Source organism: Echinops telfairi, unplaced genomic scaffold, assembly GCF_000313985.2.
Source record: "Echinops telfairi isolate 266 unplaced genomic scaffold, ASM31398v2 ScPeMD7_7420;HRSCAF=8458, whole genome shotgun sequence".
In the NCBI taxonomy this organism is placed as follows: domain Eukaryota; kingdom Metazoa; phylum Chordata; class Mammalia; order Afrosoricida; family Tenrecidae; genus Echinops; species Echinops telfairi.
The window spans coordinates 44,819,405-44,834,040 of record NW_022111320.1 but is presented as its reverse complement, the minus strand read 5'-3'; the positions used below and the strand labels follow the sequence as shown (position 1 = coordinate 44,834,040).

General features: G+C 44.2%; 1 protein-coding gene across 1 annotated transcript in view; it reads right to left on the bottom strand.

Moving 5' to 3' along the window:
* The window catches only part of COL6A5 (collagen type VI alpha 5 chain), a 149,102-nt gene that overhangs the window by 107,698 nt on the left and 26,768 nt on the right, over nucleotides 1-14,636 (bottom strand). The window contains exons 5-7 of the mRNA XM_045297696.1: nucleotides 7,892-8,452; nucleotides 4,736-5,290; nucleotides 2,170-2,745 (exon numbers count right to left, since the gene is read on the bottom strand). Coding sequence (XP_045153631.1) covers nucleotides 2,170-2,745; nucleotides 4,736-5,290; nucleotides 7,892-8,452 — 1,692 coding nt within the window. The remainder of the gene's footprint in view (nucleotides 1-2,169; nucleotides 2,746-4,735; nucleotides 5,291-7,891; nucleotides 8,453-14,636) is intronic.

Genomic DNA, 14,636 nt, shown 5'->3' with positions numbered 1-14,636 from the left:
TTTCACTGAACAAAGAAGATGCTGATCTGATGTTGGATGACAGGGAAGACTTTGGGGTTTGTCTGGGGACAATGACGAGAGTGGATGAATGTCAGCTGTAGGAGTTGGATTTATCTGGATGCAAAGAAGGGTTTTGTGTTGCCAGAGAGGAAGTAAGAAAGCAGGAGAGGAATATAGGGGCGAGAAGAACGAGGAGAGGGAGGGAAGGAGGGAAGCAGGAAGGGGTGACGCTGATTAATTTGTCAGGTTTGGAGGAATGTACTAAGGTTAGCCAAGGATTGTATAAGTTCCCAGATGTATTTGGCCTACCGTCCTTTTGTCAGAGAAAAAAAATAGTTCCTCAGGGTCCCCTTGCAATGAAAAGGTTTAGTACTGGAGCTCGTAATCCAGGATAAAGTGTAGGTATCTGCTTATGCAGCTCCCTTGGATCCTTCCAGCACCTCCAGGGGGCAGTATAGTCCACTTTGGGAAACACTGATGTAGAGGTGAGGCCATCCAAGGAAAGAAAGACTGAAGTCCTCCTCAGCTCACTTCTTGCCCATTTCTGCTTTTCAGAGCAGAAGGCAATTCTCATTCTTTTGTCACTCAGATGGGATACCTTCAGATTTCCCGACCCTAGTGGTACCTCATGTAGTCAGCTGATCCCTTCCCTCGCTGATCCTAGTAGCCAATCTTTATTACCCCACACTTTAAACTTCCATATTCAATACTCTGGACTCGTGGCACTTAGCTGGAAATCCTTACTCAACCATTCAAACTTGCTATGCAACTATGCTGCCGGCTCACGGCCATTGAGTCAATTATGGCTCCTAGTGTCCCCTTATTGCCCAATAGTTTCCAAGACTCTAAGTCTTAATGGAAGCTAGCTGCCACATCTTTCTCCTAGGCAGGAGCTAGTGGTTAAAACCTTTCACCTCCTCAGAGCCTATAATCTCATGTAGAAGCCCTAGGGTCTTCAGAGAAAAAAATCCATTTGTTTGGACCAGTTGCTCAAAATGGGCGATATTACCTCCACCCCCTCCACCCCCTCCACCCCCCTCAGAGGACCCTGGAACCATGGGGGACTGGGACAGGGGCTGCTGAAGCAGAAATCTACACTTTATACTATATTCTGGGCTGTAGCACAAACATTTTTAATTGCCAGGGGAATGCGGAGTCATTTCTTCCTTTCCTTTTCTTTTTTTCCCTGAAACGTGTGGGAACCTATGGTTTACATCGTAAAACTCACCGCTTGAGAATGGCCTGAAGCTGGCGCCTGGGGCTGCACAAGGCCAGGAGTAGCTGGTTGTGCAAGGGGGTAAGGAGAGTATGACCCTTAGAAAAGTGCCTTCCTGTCCAGAAAAAGGCAAGGGTGTGGGAAAATAGCAAGAAATACTTCTGAACTTTTCTTGTATAATCTTTTCAACACACGTTAGGGTGGAAAGGGACCTTCCTTTAAAGACAAGAAAACTGGTACCCTGAGGAGGGGCAGATTCAGCTCACGACCCCTCAAATAATGGGAAGCTAAACCTTGCCATTAAAAAAAATTGTTTTATGAAGCTTTTATAACCACCCTTAAAGCATACTGCTATAGAGTTGATTCTGGTTCATGGTGACTCTATAGGATGGGATAGAACATGCCCTGTGGGTTTCTGGGACTGGGACACTTTCTGGGAGGAGAAAGCTTCCTCTTTGTCTCTGGGAAAAGCTTGGTGGTTTCCAACTGCTGGTTTCACAAGCTAACAGCCCGACTGATAACCACCAGGCCACCAGGTCTCCCAACGTACCCTCTAGAAACTTTAAATAGAAAGTTGGGGGGGAAAGAGAAAGAACTTTAAGGCAAAAATATCCCCCGAAGCTTTCCTTAAAAACCCCTCAGTAGGTCTAGCTTAGCTGGTCCAGACTGTCTTGAGCCCTGTCCTCAGTCAGGGCCTCTCGCTCCCGCCTTTAGCCTGACAACCGCAACTGGGAAGATTAGGTAGGAGCCTCTGAGCGAAGTGAGTTCAAGGGCACGGTGGAGAAACCACCGGGGGAAGGAGCAGGTTCCCGAATGACTACCCAAGTTCAAGAACGGAATCCGTGTCACAGAATTATACAGACCCTACGTGATGGACACAGTGGCCATGCTGCCTACGCTCAACCACAAAAGAATGACAAAACAAACACGTAAATACATAAACAGCCACGTACCCTCGGGGGAAACTTCACACAGACTGTCTCGGAGAAGCTGGTGAATATCTTTCAGTTTGTCGAAATTTTCCACGTGAATAGCATTCTCCTTACTCCCTGCCATCATCTCCAGCTCATCTCTGTCGGCCTTTCCCACGCCCACTGCGTAGATGGTGATCCCCTTCTCTCTCAGCTTCAAGGCCGTGTGGTTGAGATGGTCCCGATCGTGGGATACCCCGTCGGTGATGATGATCAGGATCTGCTTCACGCCTTGTCGGAGGCGGCTGCCATGTTCCTCCGTGAACAGGGTGTTGGAGTAATCGAGGGCCTTGGCCGTGTAGGTCGACCCGCCAGTGGCCCTGCGCCTCCGCAGATTCTCAGTTATCCCCTTTCTGCTTGAGTAGGTATTCAGGTAGAACAGAGTCTCGGGATGGTCCGAGTATTTCAGAGCTCCAAACTGGACCCGGTCGCTGGCAACATTCGCCTTCTCCACCAAGTGGATGGTCAGGTTCATCATGCTTTGTAGCTGTTCTTCACTGATGCTGCCTGAATTGTCCAGCACAAACACAACGTCCAGCAGCTGGATCCCTTTACACTCTGCAAGGACGAGAAAGCACAAAGCACGCACGCTGGGTGGAGTGCATTCGCTAAAGACTGCCGAGAAGAGGAGCCAGCAATGGGCAGAGATGGCATCTCCTTCCGTTCCCAGAGCACCTGTCACCATTTCACTGAGCACCAGGCTGACGGTGCCACTTGCTCAGCGACGTGCGTCGCCTTCGCTACGTGATTTCAGATTCGGTGGCCCTTATGTCACACCACTCTGCACTGCAGCATCTCTCTAGGGTGTGCCTTTTGCTGAGAAGGCTTTCATCTGAACGAAACTGGCAGAAGGCGGTATGCTAATATGCTGGAGAGACACGTCTGGTGCTCACCAACGGATCTTCTATGTTCAAGAGCTGGGGAGTTCGTAGAATAAGCTGGCTTCTATCCTACTACCTGTCACTCCAGCTCTCTCTGGAAGTGCTGTAGGACCTAACCTTACCATGTGCCCCTTTTCCTGGCTGCCTGAACCCACCTCAGAAAGGAGCCCTCCCAAGGAGGGGAGAGCTAAGGCTCTTATCACCTCGGCTGTAGCTGCAAACCTTCCTGTCTATCAGAAGACAAGCCGCTGCTCGGGCTGAGTCTCCAAATGGTGGGCTTCTCTTTCCCCCTTTTTGTGTTCTCTCAACGACCTGAGCACATGCCTTCTGCCATGTCACATTCTCTATTTTCCACTTGGTAAATTTACCCCCGCCCTGCAGTACGGCCATGAAGCCTCTGATTTTCAACTTTCAGGTACAATCAATGAACCCAGACGATATCTTCAGCAACTGGGGGCCCTCTGACCTGTGGGGGCTACTCCTGACTTGATAAATATTTATGAGTTTAGCTAATGAAGTGGTCAGCTGAAATTTCAGTTTTGCCCTGACCGTGCCTGTGTTATAGACGGGGCCTTCAAGACACTACGTTTACCCAAATGAAGAGGCGCCCGGGAGAGCCCTGCTGCCTTTGAAGGTGGCACTGTAGCCTCAAAGTCCAGGTTTCTTGGCATGTCTCAATATGATTAAGGTTTCCGTTCTTTCCCAAATTTCCATGCAATCGTTCAATCACACCTGGAAGTGTTGCATAATCATCACCACAATCAGTTCTAGAACATTTCTTCGTGCGTGTGCTCATTGTTATTAGCTCCCCGATTCCCTCCCTCCCCCCGTCTCCCCTCACTTCTCTTCTGGAGGAAGAAAAAGCTCTAATTAAGCTGCCACAAGACAAATCTTAGGGATGTTGTTAAAATTCAGGGTTCACTATGAGACGTTCTGAAAATCTCATATCAATCATTCTCCAATGGGCACCATGATAGATTTAAAAGCGCAGTTTGGGTTTGTGGGGGCTTAGGGGTGGTCTGTGTGGATTTATAGCAAATTCTCTTTCAAGAGCCCGTAATGAATGCTGTGCTCACAGTGAAGGCTGCTTGACACAATTTGAAAAGCAATATAACGAGTGAGATTAAAAAGTGACAGCCACCAAACATTCAGGGGGAAAAGGCGACCAACCAAAAATACCCAAAGGAAATTTATATATTTCCTTGTACATGTGTCGGTCATTACCATCCAGGCACATACTGGCAAATATAAAATACCTAGTTGGCAGAGGGTAAGAATAATAATGTGAAGTAATGAAAATACGCCTGTCTTACAGAGAAACCGGGCAACATTTTGTCCTATGACACAGGATTGTCATGAATCAGAGTTGACTCTCTGCAACTAATAACACAACAAATCTTTTAAACCAAAGGGAAGCCGTTTGGAACGAGAGAATTCTACGAATTTGACTAAAAGGAGGATGAATTTGTAGTTCTTATTATTAACGGTGGAATGGTGGCTTGAGGTAGCTGGGAAGTGACGCTGGACAATCATATGGGATTAAAACCAGCTTTGTAAAATCCAGTTATGCCCGACTTTCTTGAAATAGTCAAATCTAGAGAGAGGTCAAGTCCGGAGGAAAGCACACCCCACACCCGGGAGTCCCAACGGGCAGCAGGGTCACTTACCGTCAACGGTGCACACCCGAAAGATGAGTTCGCTTTCGATGGCCTTCAGATCTTCAAACTTCTCCACCTGGAAAACCAGCTTGCCATCCCCACTAATCTCCTCTAACTGGGTTCGGTTGGCCCCAAACACCCCTACAGAGAAGATGATCACACCTTGGTCCCGAAGCCTTTGAGCAGGTTCTAGCACACTGTCTTGTGCTTCCCCATCTGTGATGAGGATGAGAAACTTTTTAACCTTAGGACGGCTTCCTCTGGCGGAGGTGAAGTAAGGAGAGGTGGAGTCCAGGGCATGGCCAGTTAGCGTGTTTCTACCTATAAGAAGCATTGAGTCTACCACACCAGAAATGTCTTGATGGGAAAAGTATTTATTAAGGGGGAACTCTTCTCTGATGTTGTCACTGAACTGAACAAGTCCGATTTGCGTTTTGCTGGGACCAATTTGGATCCTATTTAGCAGGTTTTTAATGAAAGTTTTCATTGTCCCATGATTGTCTTGTCCTATACTTCCAGAACTATCCACCAGAAACATGATGTCAGCCTTCATGTCTTCACATTCTGCGTGTTGTAAAAAAGGAATAGAAAAGAATGAGTTTGGCATGGCTTCTCAGAACATGTAGCTGCAGTGACATGGAAATAAATGCAGGAGTCAGCAAACATACAAAATTACCTCAAGCACCTCCTGACATAAATGAACCTGGAGAGCATTATGCTGAGCGGAATTGGTCCAACACCAAAGGACAACAATTGTACGAGATCACTGTTACAAGAAAGTCAAGAAAAGCGTTCACTCTACAAGTAGCACTCTGATGACTATCAGCTGGAGGAAGGGAGGACAGGGGAAGCCACAGGCCAGTGGGTATACAGGTGTGAACTTGGACGAAGGGGGATGTTAATATCCAATAATATTCAATCAGAGGGAGGTGGACCAAAAAAATGATCAAAACAGAGCAAGACACTGGGAGGTTTGATGAACTGTTCAATGTAAAATTGATAATCTGCTCTGTAAACCTCCACCTAATTCACAGTTAAAAAGTTAAATAAGATGTAAAAAATAATGCAAGCCTTGGAACATTTTATTTACTTCTTCAGTAGGAGCCTGCTGATTAACACCGCAAATCAGAAGTCTGTTTAATTCAAGGGCTTCACAGAGGAAACGCAACTTCGAAAGAGTGTCTCCATTCACCTCGCATTCCTTCCTTCACAATGTTGGAAGGCACATGAAACTCCAAGTATCTATTCATGCATTTAGGATGCAGTGGGGCTCAAAAAAGGAATCAGAGCCAAAGTAACCAGTTCTCTGCTCCCATGGGAGATACGTGCAGCAAACATGTTCTCTTTTACCGTGTAGTTATTTCATCACCTTCCATTTGTTCTCCTGTCTTGTCTCTGCCGTCCTTCTAACGGGTCCCTCCCTCACTACTCACATTGTCTCTCTTATATTATTTAAAAATAGACAAGTAATCTTGGCCATACAAATATGAAAGGCATTACTTTTTTTAATAATCGGTGTCAATTCATACCAGATATCCACCAACCCACTGCTCACCGCCGTCAAATTCATTCTGACTCTCAGCAGGCCTGTTGTTCAGAGTAGAACTGCTCCCCAGGCTTCTGAGACTTTAGATCTTGAGGGGAGCAGGCAGCCTCATCTTTCATCCCTGGGACACCGGCTGCATTTGAATCGCCGACTTTGTCATTAGCTGGCCAACATGTGACTCAATGAACCACCGGGGCAAAAAGCCACCACTTTAAGACCCGGTTTATCTTAGAGTCATCTTGACAATGAGAACTAGGGAGTCACTGAGCATTTGGGGGGGCTTCTACATCACTGCTGTAGAAGACTCTCTTTCCCGTGAAATAGATTTTGGCATGTGGTTTAGCCGTTGCAGCAGGATCTATACAAACAACTTCACTAATATCTGTTGTTATCCCATTCTTATTTGGTTAGACAGTTTCAGCTAGGCCGACGGCTACCCAGTGGAAGATTACTTTTCCTAGTCGCCCCATGAGGCTCGATGTGGCCACGTGACTATGTTTTGACCAATAGAAATGCGCAGGAGTGACTAGGCTCATGCAGGGCCTTACTGTGAACATTATTGAATATGAGGGCTCTTCTTCCCTTGGAGGAGATGAGAAGGGGGGGACATTGTTCCATTTTGACTAAAGATAGAAGCTATCTGTCAAGGATGAAACTACATCTCTAATACAGCTGGATTGCTCACTTGAACGATTCCATAAGAGAGAAATAATATTCTGTATTGTTGACATCATTGTACATCATTTGTATAGCAATGTAACCTACTCTCTGAACAGATAAACTAAGAACAGAGATTCAGATAAACTAAGAAGCTAAAACTTGGGAGACTGGGAAAATAAACCACTGGTATTAGAACCAAATCAGATGGAGTGGTGAGAACAGCAGATTGGGCAGGAGGCAGGGTTTAGAAAGTTTGGTGGAGAAGGCCTGGTGACCTGCTTCAGGAAGTTCACAGCTTGGGGAATGCTGTGGAGGGCAGCTCTACTCTGCACCCGAGAGTTGGGAACAACGTGACGGCAGTTGGTCAGTTTTCTTATAAAAAACAACCAGAAATTTCCTAAGTTTTCGCCTACATTTTGGTATTTAAACTTTCATCAGAACCCAAATGTGAATGTGTGTTTCTGTTATAAATCAACATAAACCATGGTTCTATCTATTCTAAATGCGGTTCGTAGTATAGCATCTGGCTGGTGTCTGTTACGTTAAGCCTATCAGGGTTCTCTGACATAGGTTGTATCCCCATTTCATAGCTGAAGAAGTTTGAAGATCAAGCAAAAAAAAAATAAGCTGAACCCTTAGCTATTGATATCCAGAGTCCATTTTCCCCCAATTTGCCTTCAAAGCATGCATGTCTGTGCACACACACACACACACACACACACACAGAATAGTCTCATACTCCACAGCAGTAGACTTTGTCAAGACTCATCATTTGAGCCACTTTCCCCCTGTCTTTAGAGGGATTCTCCAACGATGGCAGAGGCTTCACCCCTGCATGGTAGCTTAGTTGTGGAGGGGGGCCATTAACCAGGCCACCGGTCACAGTGTGCCTTGTCTCAAGCTGGCCATGAGTGGGCCTGGTGAAATGTGGAGCACAGAGTCTGTCTTGATTTGCTTACCCTTCTGAGTGCAGATGCTGTGAACGACTTCATTCTTTATACTTTTGAGAGAATCAAAGTTCTTCCCATAGCTAACCCTTTCTTCTACCCCAGCAATTTCACTCAGCTCTCTCTTAATGGCCGCTCCAATGCCAACGGCATAGATGATGGTCCCTTCGGCCCTTAGGCTCTGTGCAGGCTCCAGGACCCGATCATCGGACTTCCCGTCAGTCAGCACAATGAGGTAGGTGGGAATGGCAGAGAAGCGGTGCTTCCGTCCCTCCTTTATCACTTGCTGCATAAAAGTCAGAGCCTGGCCCGTGAAAGTACGACCCTTTTTCTGCTTGAGGTTAAAAACAGCCTTCCTTACGTCAACATTATTAGAATAGCTGTCGATATCAAATTCCAGTGTACACTCGTCCGAGAACTGTGCAGCTCCAACTCGGATTCTATCTGGGCCAATACTGAACATGTTTGTCACCTCCGACATAAACTCCTTGATTTCCATGAACTGTTCTTTCCGGATGCTGCCTGAACCATCGATGAGGAAATAGAGATCGCCCTCGTCTGTGTCCACACAGCCTGCAAACAGAAAGGAAAGTGTCACCAGCAAATCTAGAGAGAACTGAGCAAGACGTGCCCGGAGGAGCCCGAGGAGGCTGTGGAGGTGAAGCACGACTCCTCGTTGGCATAGAGCCAGGAGAGGTCATGTCGAACACATGCATGCCCATTAAGCACAATAGGTGCGACACGGAAGTAGAGCAAGGTCTAGGGGTTTGTGTCAGGTTCACGGCCAGTAAGTTGAAGAGTCAGGCTCATTTTCCCAATTCTTCAGGCTCTAAAGTAAGTAGCATTTCTTAAAACTTACCTTCGTAGATAGTTTATAACTTATCATTACCCAAGAATTGGGACGGAACTGAGGACGCTCTCATCTTATTTCTCCAACAACCTCTTCCCAGAGCAGCCATATTTATATTTATAGATAGATATAGATATAGATAAAAGCCCAAATCAGATTGAATTACTCTGCTACTTAAATCATAACCTTGCTTAAATAATAATAAATAAATAATAAGTTTATAAAATAAATACTCCTAGAAAAATAAAACTCAACTTACTTTTTTATAAAAATAAAAATAAATAAACTTACCTTAACTATGTAATGCACTTAAGTAACAATCTACTTAAATACTTGCTCACTGTGTTAGAACTTGAATATCCAAAATTGGCCTATTTTGGACCACTGTTTTCCTCACTGTCCCTATTTCCTGCCACTCCTAACATCACTAACCGTGCTCTAAGGAGACTGGGTTCCTCCCTGTTCTCAGACTATGCCCCAGGGCCTTTGCACTTGCCTCTCGCTCCTCCTGGAACTTTCCCTCTTTCTTACTCCAATAGGAGCCCCGCTAACACAGTGGGGCACTAACTCAAATGGCCACAATTTGAAGCAGCCAGCTATTCTGTGGTAGAAAGATGAAGGGGTGTAATTCGGTCAAGATTCACAGCCTCAGAAACCCCCACAGAGCAACCCCACTCGGTACTAGTTGGGGTAAGAAACTAACATCAGAGGGTGACTAGGACTCTGAACCAAGTCGATGGGTTTGGTTCGAAGTTTGCCTACACACATATATTCCTGAGAGATCCCTTCCCACGGTCGATATGTCAACTCAAATGTCAGTTCATCACAAGACCTTCCCTTCCCTACAGTCGAAGCACAGCAGCACTCGTCTATTCCATTGGCCTGTTCATTTTCTTGCTGGTCTCACCACTCTCTGAACTGGTCTCACACGTTTGCTCAGAAGTGCAGCCTGCCGTCTACTTCTGGTGACAGCTTCATGAGGTGAGGGGATGTCTTATTCTCCACTCTGCCCCGGAAACCAGTCCAGGCCTGGTACATTCTAATATTGCCACACGGTCTTATTAAATAAGAGGACTCTTCATGTTCTTTCATTCATGAAGAAGATTCTATATATTTTTAAGTACTAGAACTTTCTTTATTGTCTGTCTATTACTCTATGTAGCTACTCATCCAAATTTGGTGGAAAGAAGAGCATAATTGTAGATGATAGGCCAGTTATACGATTAACTGACTTAGTACGTGAATCTTTACAATGCCTGAAGATCATGTGGCCACCGCAGTTTTTGTTTGTTTGTTTGTTTTGTTTTACCCTGTTAGCCTTTTGGCAAATGTATAGCTCTTGACAGATCTTAGGAGAATTGTTCCGTAAGCAAATAGAAATGTCAAGGGTTAGGCTGACCCTGAGAACTAAACCATGAAATCAACACATAAGAAAGTTGGGGTAAGAAACTAACATTTGAAGGACATGTCCTCTGGCCAGTCACACTACATAAATTGTTTCATTTACCTTTTAGAAAACAACTCATAGGTAAGTAGTTAGCGCCTATCAAATGGCATTGGAGTCTCAGAAAAATTAGCAACATGTACAGATTCTGCAGTAACTAACTTCAAAATCGGAATACAAATCCATCTTTCACTCTATACCTTTTCAGGCCTCCATGTTACCTCCAAGAAGAGAGACCTTTTTCTGGATCAATTAGCCCTGTGTTGCTAATTGACTCAAACCGCCAACTGCCCTGGAAGAAAGATGAAGCTGTCTGTCCCTGGAAAGATTGATAGTCTTGGAAAACTTAGGTAACAGTCTACTCTATTCTATAGCATTGCTATGTGTCAGAATTGACTGAATGGCCTGGGGTTTTATATGCTAGACTTCCACAAGATAACATAAATACTTTGAAATCAATTCCATCATTAATCCAAATTTTATCATTTGGGGTAAAGATTATCAAAGTTATTTGCAAAAGACAGGGCTAATTCCAAGTCAGCAAAACTTGAAAGTAGCCAGAACAAATTCATTTACATAATTCATAAATAAACATTAGCTGCCTAGCTGAAGGAAGGCAATGGTATTAACAATGAAGGCGAGAACAGTGAGGCACAGTATGTCAGTCACCCTGGCAATGTCCATTAAAATCCTATCTAGAGCTATGCTGATCAATGTGACAGTTGTTAACCACATGTTCTACCACGCATTGGTCAGTTTGTCACCCGGTGGTGTCTTGCTTGCTGCTTGCTGCTAAAAAAAAAAAAAACCATTTCCCTGATAGTTCAGATAGCAGCAGGCTGACCCATGGAGAAGATTCAGTGAGACTTCCAGCATAGGAAGAATGAAAACAGGAAAAAAGACCTGGCAAAAGGCCAGTGAACACCTTAGGAAAGAAGCAGAACAGTGATAACGTGCCAGAAGATGAGGCTCTCAGGTTGAAAAACGTCCACCGCCCCCTCCACCCAAAGCCTGCTGCCATTGAACCTGTTCCATTTCACAGCGACTTCATATAGGCTTTCCGGGACAATCAATCTTTACCAGCAGATAGCTTCATCTTTCTCCTGCAGAGCAGCTGGGATCTGAATGTGAGCGTTGTGGTCCAATACTTACCCGACAGTGCCGACAGGGCGCTTTCTCAGGTTGGAAAGTACTCAAAATACAACTGAGGAAATGCCGAGTTGACTCAAAGTCAAGTTGACTTTGAGAGCGTGGATGGAGTAAAAATTTCTGAACCTTTATGTGTTGATATGGAGTGACACAAAATGAGAAAGAGCAGCTGCAAACATGCATTATTAATCTTGGAATGTGCAAACTATAAATCCAGAGAAACTGGAAATTGTCAAAAATGAAATGGAATGCCGGAAGATTGATATCCTAGGCATTAGTGACCTGAGATAGACTGGCATTGGCCCTTCTGAATAGAATAATCATATAGGCTACCCTGCTGGGAATGACAAATTGAACAGAATGGCATCACATTCACCATTACAAAGAACATTTCAAGATCTAAACTGAACCACAAGGCTGTCAGTGATAAAATAATATCCACATGCCTACAGGTAAGATCAATAATATGACTATTATTCAACTTTTCACACCAGCAGCTAATGCTAAAGATGGGAAACAAAAGTATTTCTATCAACTTCTGCAATCGGACATTGATCAAGCATACACTTAAGGTGTTTTGATAATTAATGATGAGTGGAATGTGTAAGTTGGAAGCAAAGAAGAATGATCAATTGTTGGAAAATAAGGTCTTGGTGATAGAAATGATGCTGGAGAACATGTGATAAAAATTTTCAAGACCAATGAGTTACTCATTGCAAATATCTTTTTTCAACAATGCAAATGGTGACTATACACACAGTTCTCACTGAATGGAATAAAATCAACCTTATCTGTAGGAGGAGATAAGGGAGAAGCTCCCTCTCAAGAGTCAGAAGGCATGAGCCACTGTGGAAGTGACTCTTTGGATTCTAATTTGTCTTCTAGTTGGCATGACTGCAGAATGTATTAGAAAACTTGTGTGCTCCTTGGGCATTGATACTACTCATAGCTATAAAACAATTGTGGTTCTTTTTCTATACATCTTTTTAAAAAAGTTTGGTTCGCGTGTATCTCCCCTTAATTTAATGAAATTCGATCGAATACATTGGACACCTACAAAATGTCAAGAGTCGGTGGATATAAAGGTCACTACATAAATGTAGATGGGCTTTCAGATCTGTGAGTGTTGCACAACTGCCAAGTTGGCAATCAGATCCTAGAACCATGAAAAACCTGCCTACTGCAGTGGTTCTCAAATGCACTGGCATGAAGTCATTGGAGGAGCTTATTAAAATGCACCTGCCCAGCCTCTCCTTTCAGAGACACTGTTTTCCTTAGGCTTACGTTAGGGCTTGTGCCTCGGAATTCTCAACAAGTTCCTCCGGAGACTCTGGGAGGTTGACAACAGACACTATATTCTGCTTATTCTTCTTTTCTGTGCACCTGGGCTACTGCTGACTTCGTCACCAATGGCCATGGCCTGTGTTTCTTTATGGGTAGGCTACTCTGGGGGGTGGGGGAGGCCTTTGTGCCTGGCACTTAAAGAATGTCTGGAGATGTACAATACTCATGTGTCCTGAAATATAGATTCTGTAGCTACACAGCCCTCTGATCAGGACAACTCTAAGAAGTGCTCAGCACTGTCTCTAGAATGGCCCACAGGAATTGACCCAGCATTACCACATGGGATTTTATTACCATGTTTGCTTCTCTAGTCTCACTTCCTCGCTTCCCTACCAGTGTAGAGTGTTCCCTGGGAGGACGATCTAATACATACATGTCAGAGGACTCTGCCTTTTACTTCTGAAGAACACAACCGATGGTGGTGAATATTATGAATCAAGTTGCAAGGCAATGGTTCCTGGTAATTTTAGCAAACACTAGCTGATTCCTGTTTCATAAGGCAAATCTAATGTCATGTGATACGATTGCTTTTCCATTATGTCATACAATGTCATCAACCACTTCCTTAGTGAGTGGATTTATTTCAGACCAGTGCTTCTCAAAGTGGGTGATACTACCTCCTGGCAGGTGCTGGAATTATCCAGGTTGGGGGGTGGGGGCTACAAAAGTAGATTAGCTACATTTTATTCTGGCCTATAGGATACCCTATAAGCTTTTAATTGCCAGTGGGTGCTGAGTAATTTTTCCCCTGAAAATGGGCAGTAGGCCAAATAATTCTGGGTACTTCTGTTTCAGACTATAAATAGATATTTTGACTCAACTGGTTCTCTTTCTCTCAACTCTGTACTGTCCCTGCCGTCTGACCTATAAATCTTTTTCTCTGCGTGTGTATGCATCTTACAGGTTTCAGTTTATACAGACAACCTTGACTAAGACAGACACCAATGTTTGAGAACCACAGAAAGAATAAGAAACCAATCATTGAGACATTTGGGAAGATAGCAATCTATCTTGGAAGGTATTTACCCTAGGCTTGGTCACGATTATAATTCCAATCGTGACAACAGTGTTCTTTGTCACATCATTTCTAAGTCATCATGACTTGAATAATTGAACCAGACAGACCAGGGTGGCTGCCATTCTGAGGGAGTTCTCTATGGGCCATTCGGGAGGTAACTGGGGACTTGACTCTTGATGCTACTATTTTGCACTGTAAACATCCCAGGCCCAAATCCAGGGCTGCCCCAGGAAGCATTTGTAAGCCTGTCTTCAAATGATTCATCTGAGTTTAAAATTAGTCTCTACTGTGATTGGAAAATCTAATCCCTCTCCATGTAAGTGCTTCCAAATTACAGTTCCAAAATGTTTGGAAGCATTTTATCTACAGAGGAAATGTGTGAAGCCATGAGATTTCTCAGAATTAGATAAGATCAAAGTCATAAAGTATCTTGACATGTAGCTTTGAAACAAACTCAGTAAACTTGACCAGATTCACAAAGCATCACTGAAATGATTGGGGAGGGATTAAAAAGATCAAAGTGTGGAACCAGAAGTGATCTAAAATCGATGGCGGGGAGGTGCAGAGAATGCCTGGTGGGGCTTGATCAAGGGCAATGTAGCAGAGAGGAATTACTGAAACCCGAATGAAGGTTGAACACAATAGTGGGACAAGAGGAAAGTAAAAGGAAATAGAGGGAAAAACTAGGAGGCAAAGGATATTTATAGAGGTCTAAATACAGGCATGTACATATGTCAATATATTTATATGTAGTGATAGGGAAATAGATCTATGTACATATATTTATATGTTAAGTATTAAGGTAGCAGATGGACATTGGACCTCTACTCAAGTATTCCCTCAACACAAGGACAAAGTTCTAATAACCTGGCATTCTGTGATGTTCACCTTCCTGACACAATCGCTGAAGACAAAGTGGGTGCATAAGTAAATGTGGTGAAGAAAGCTGATG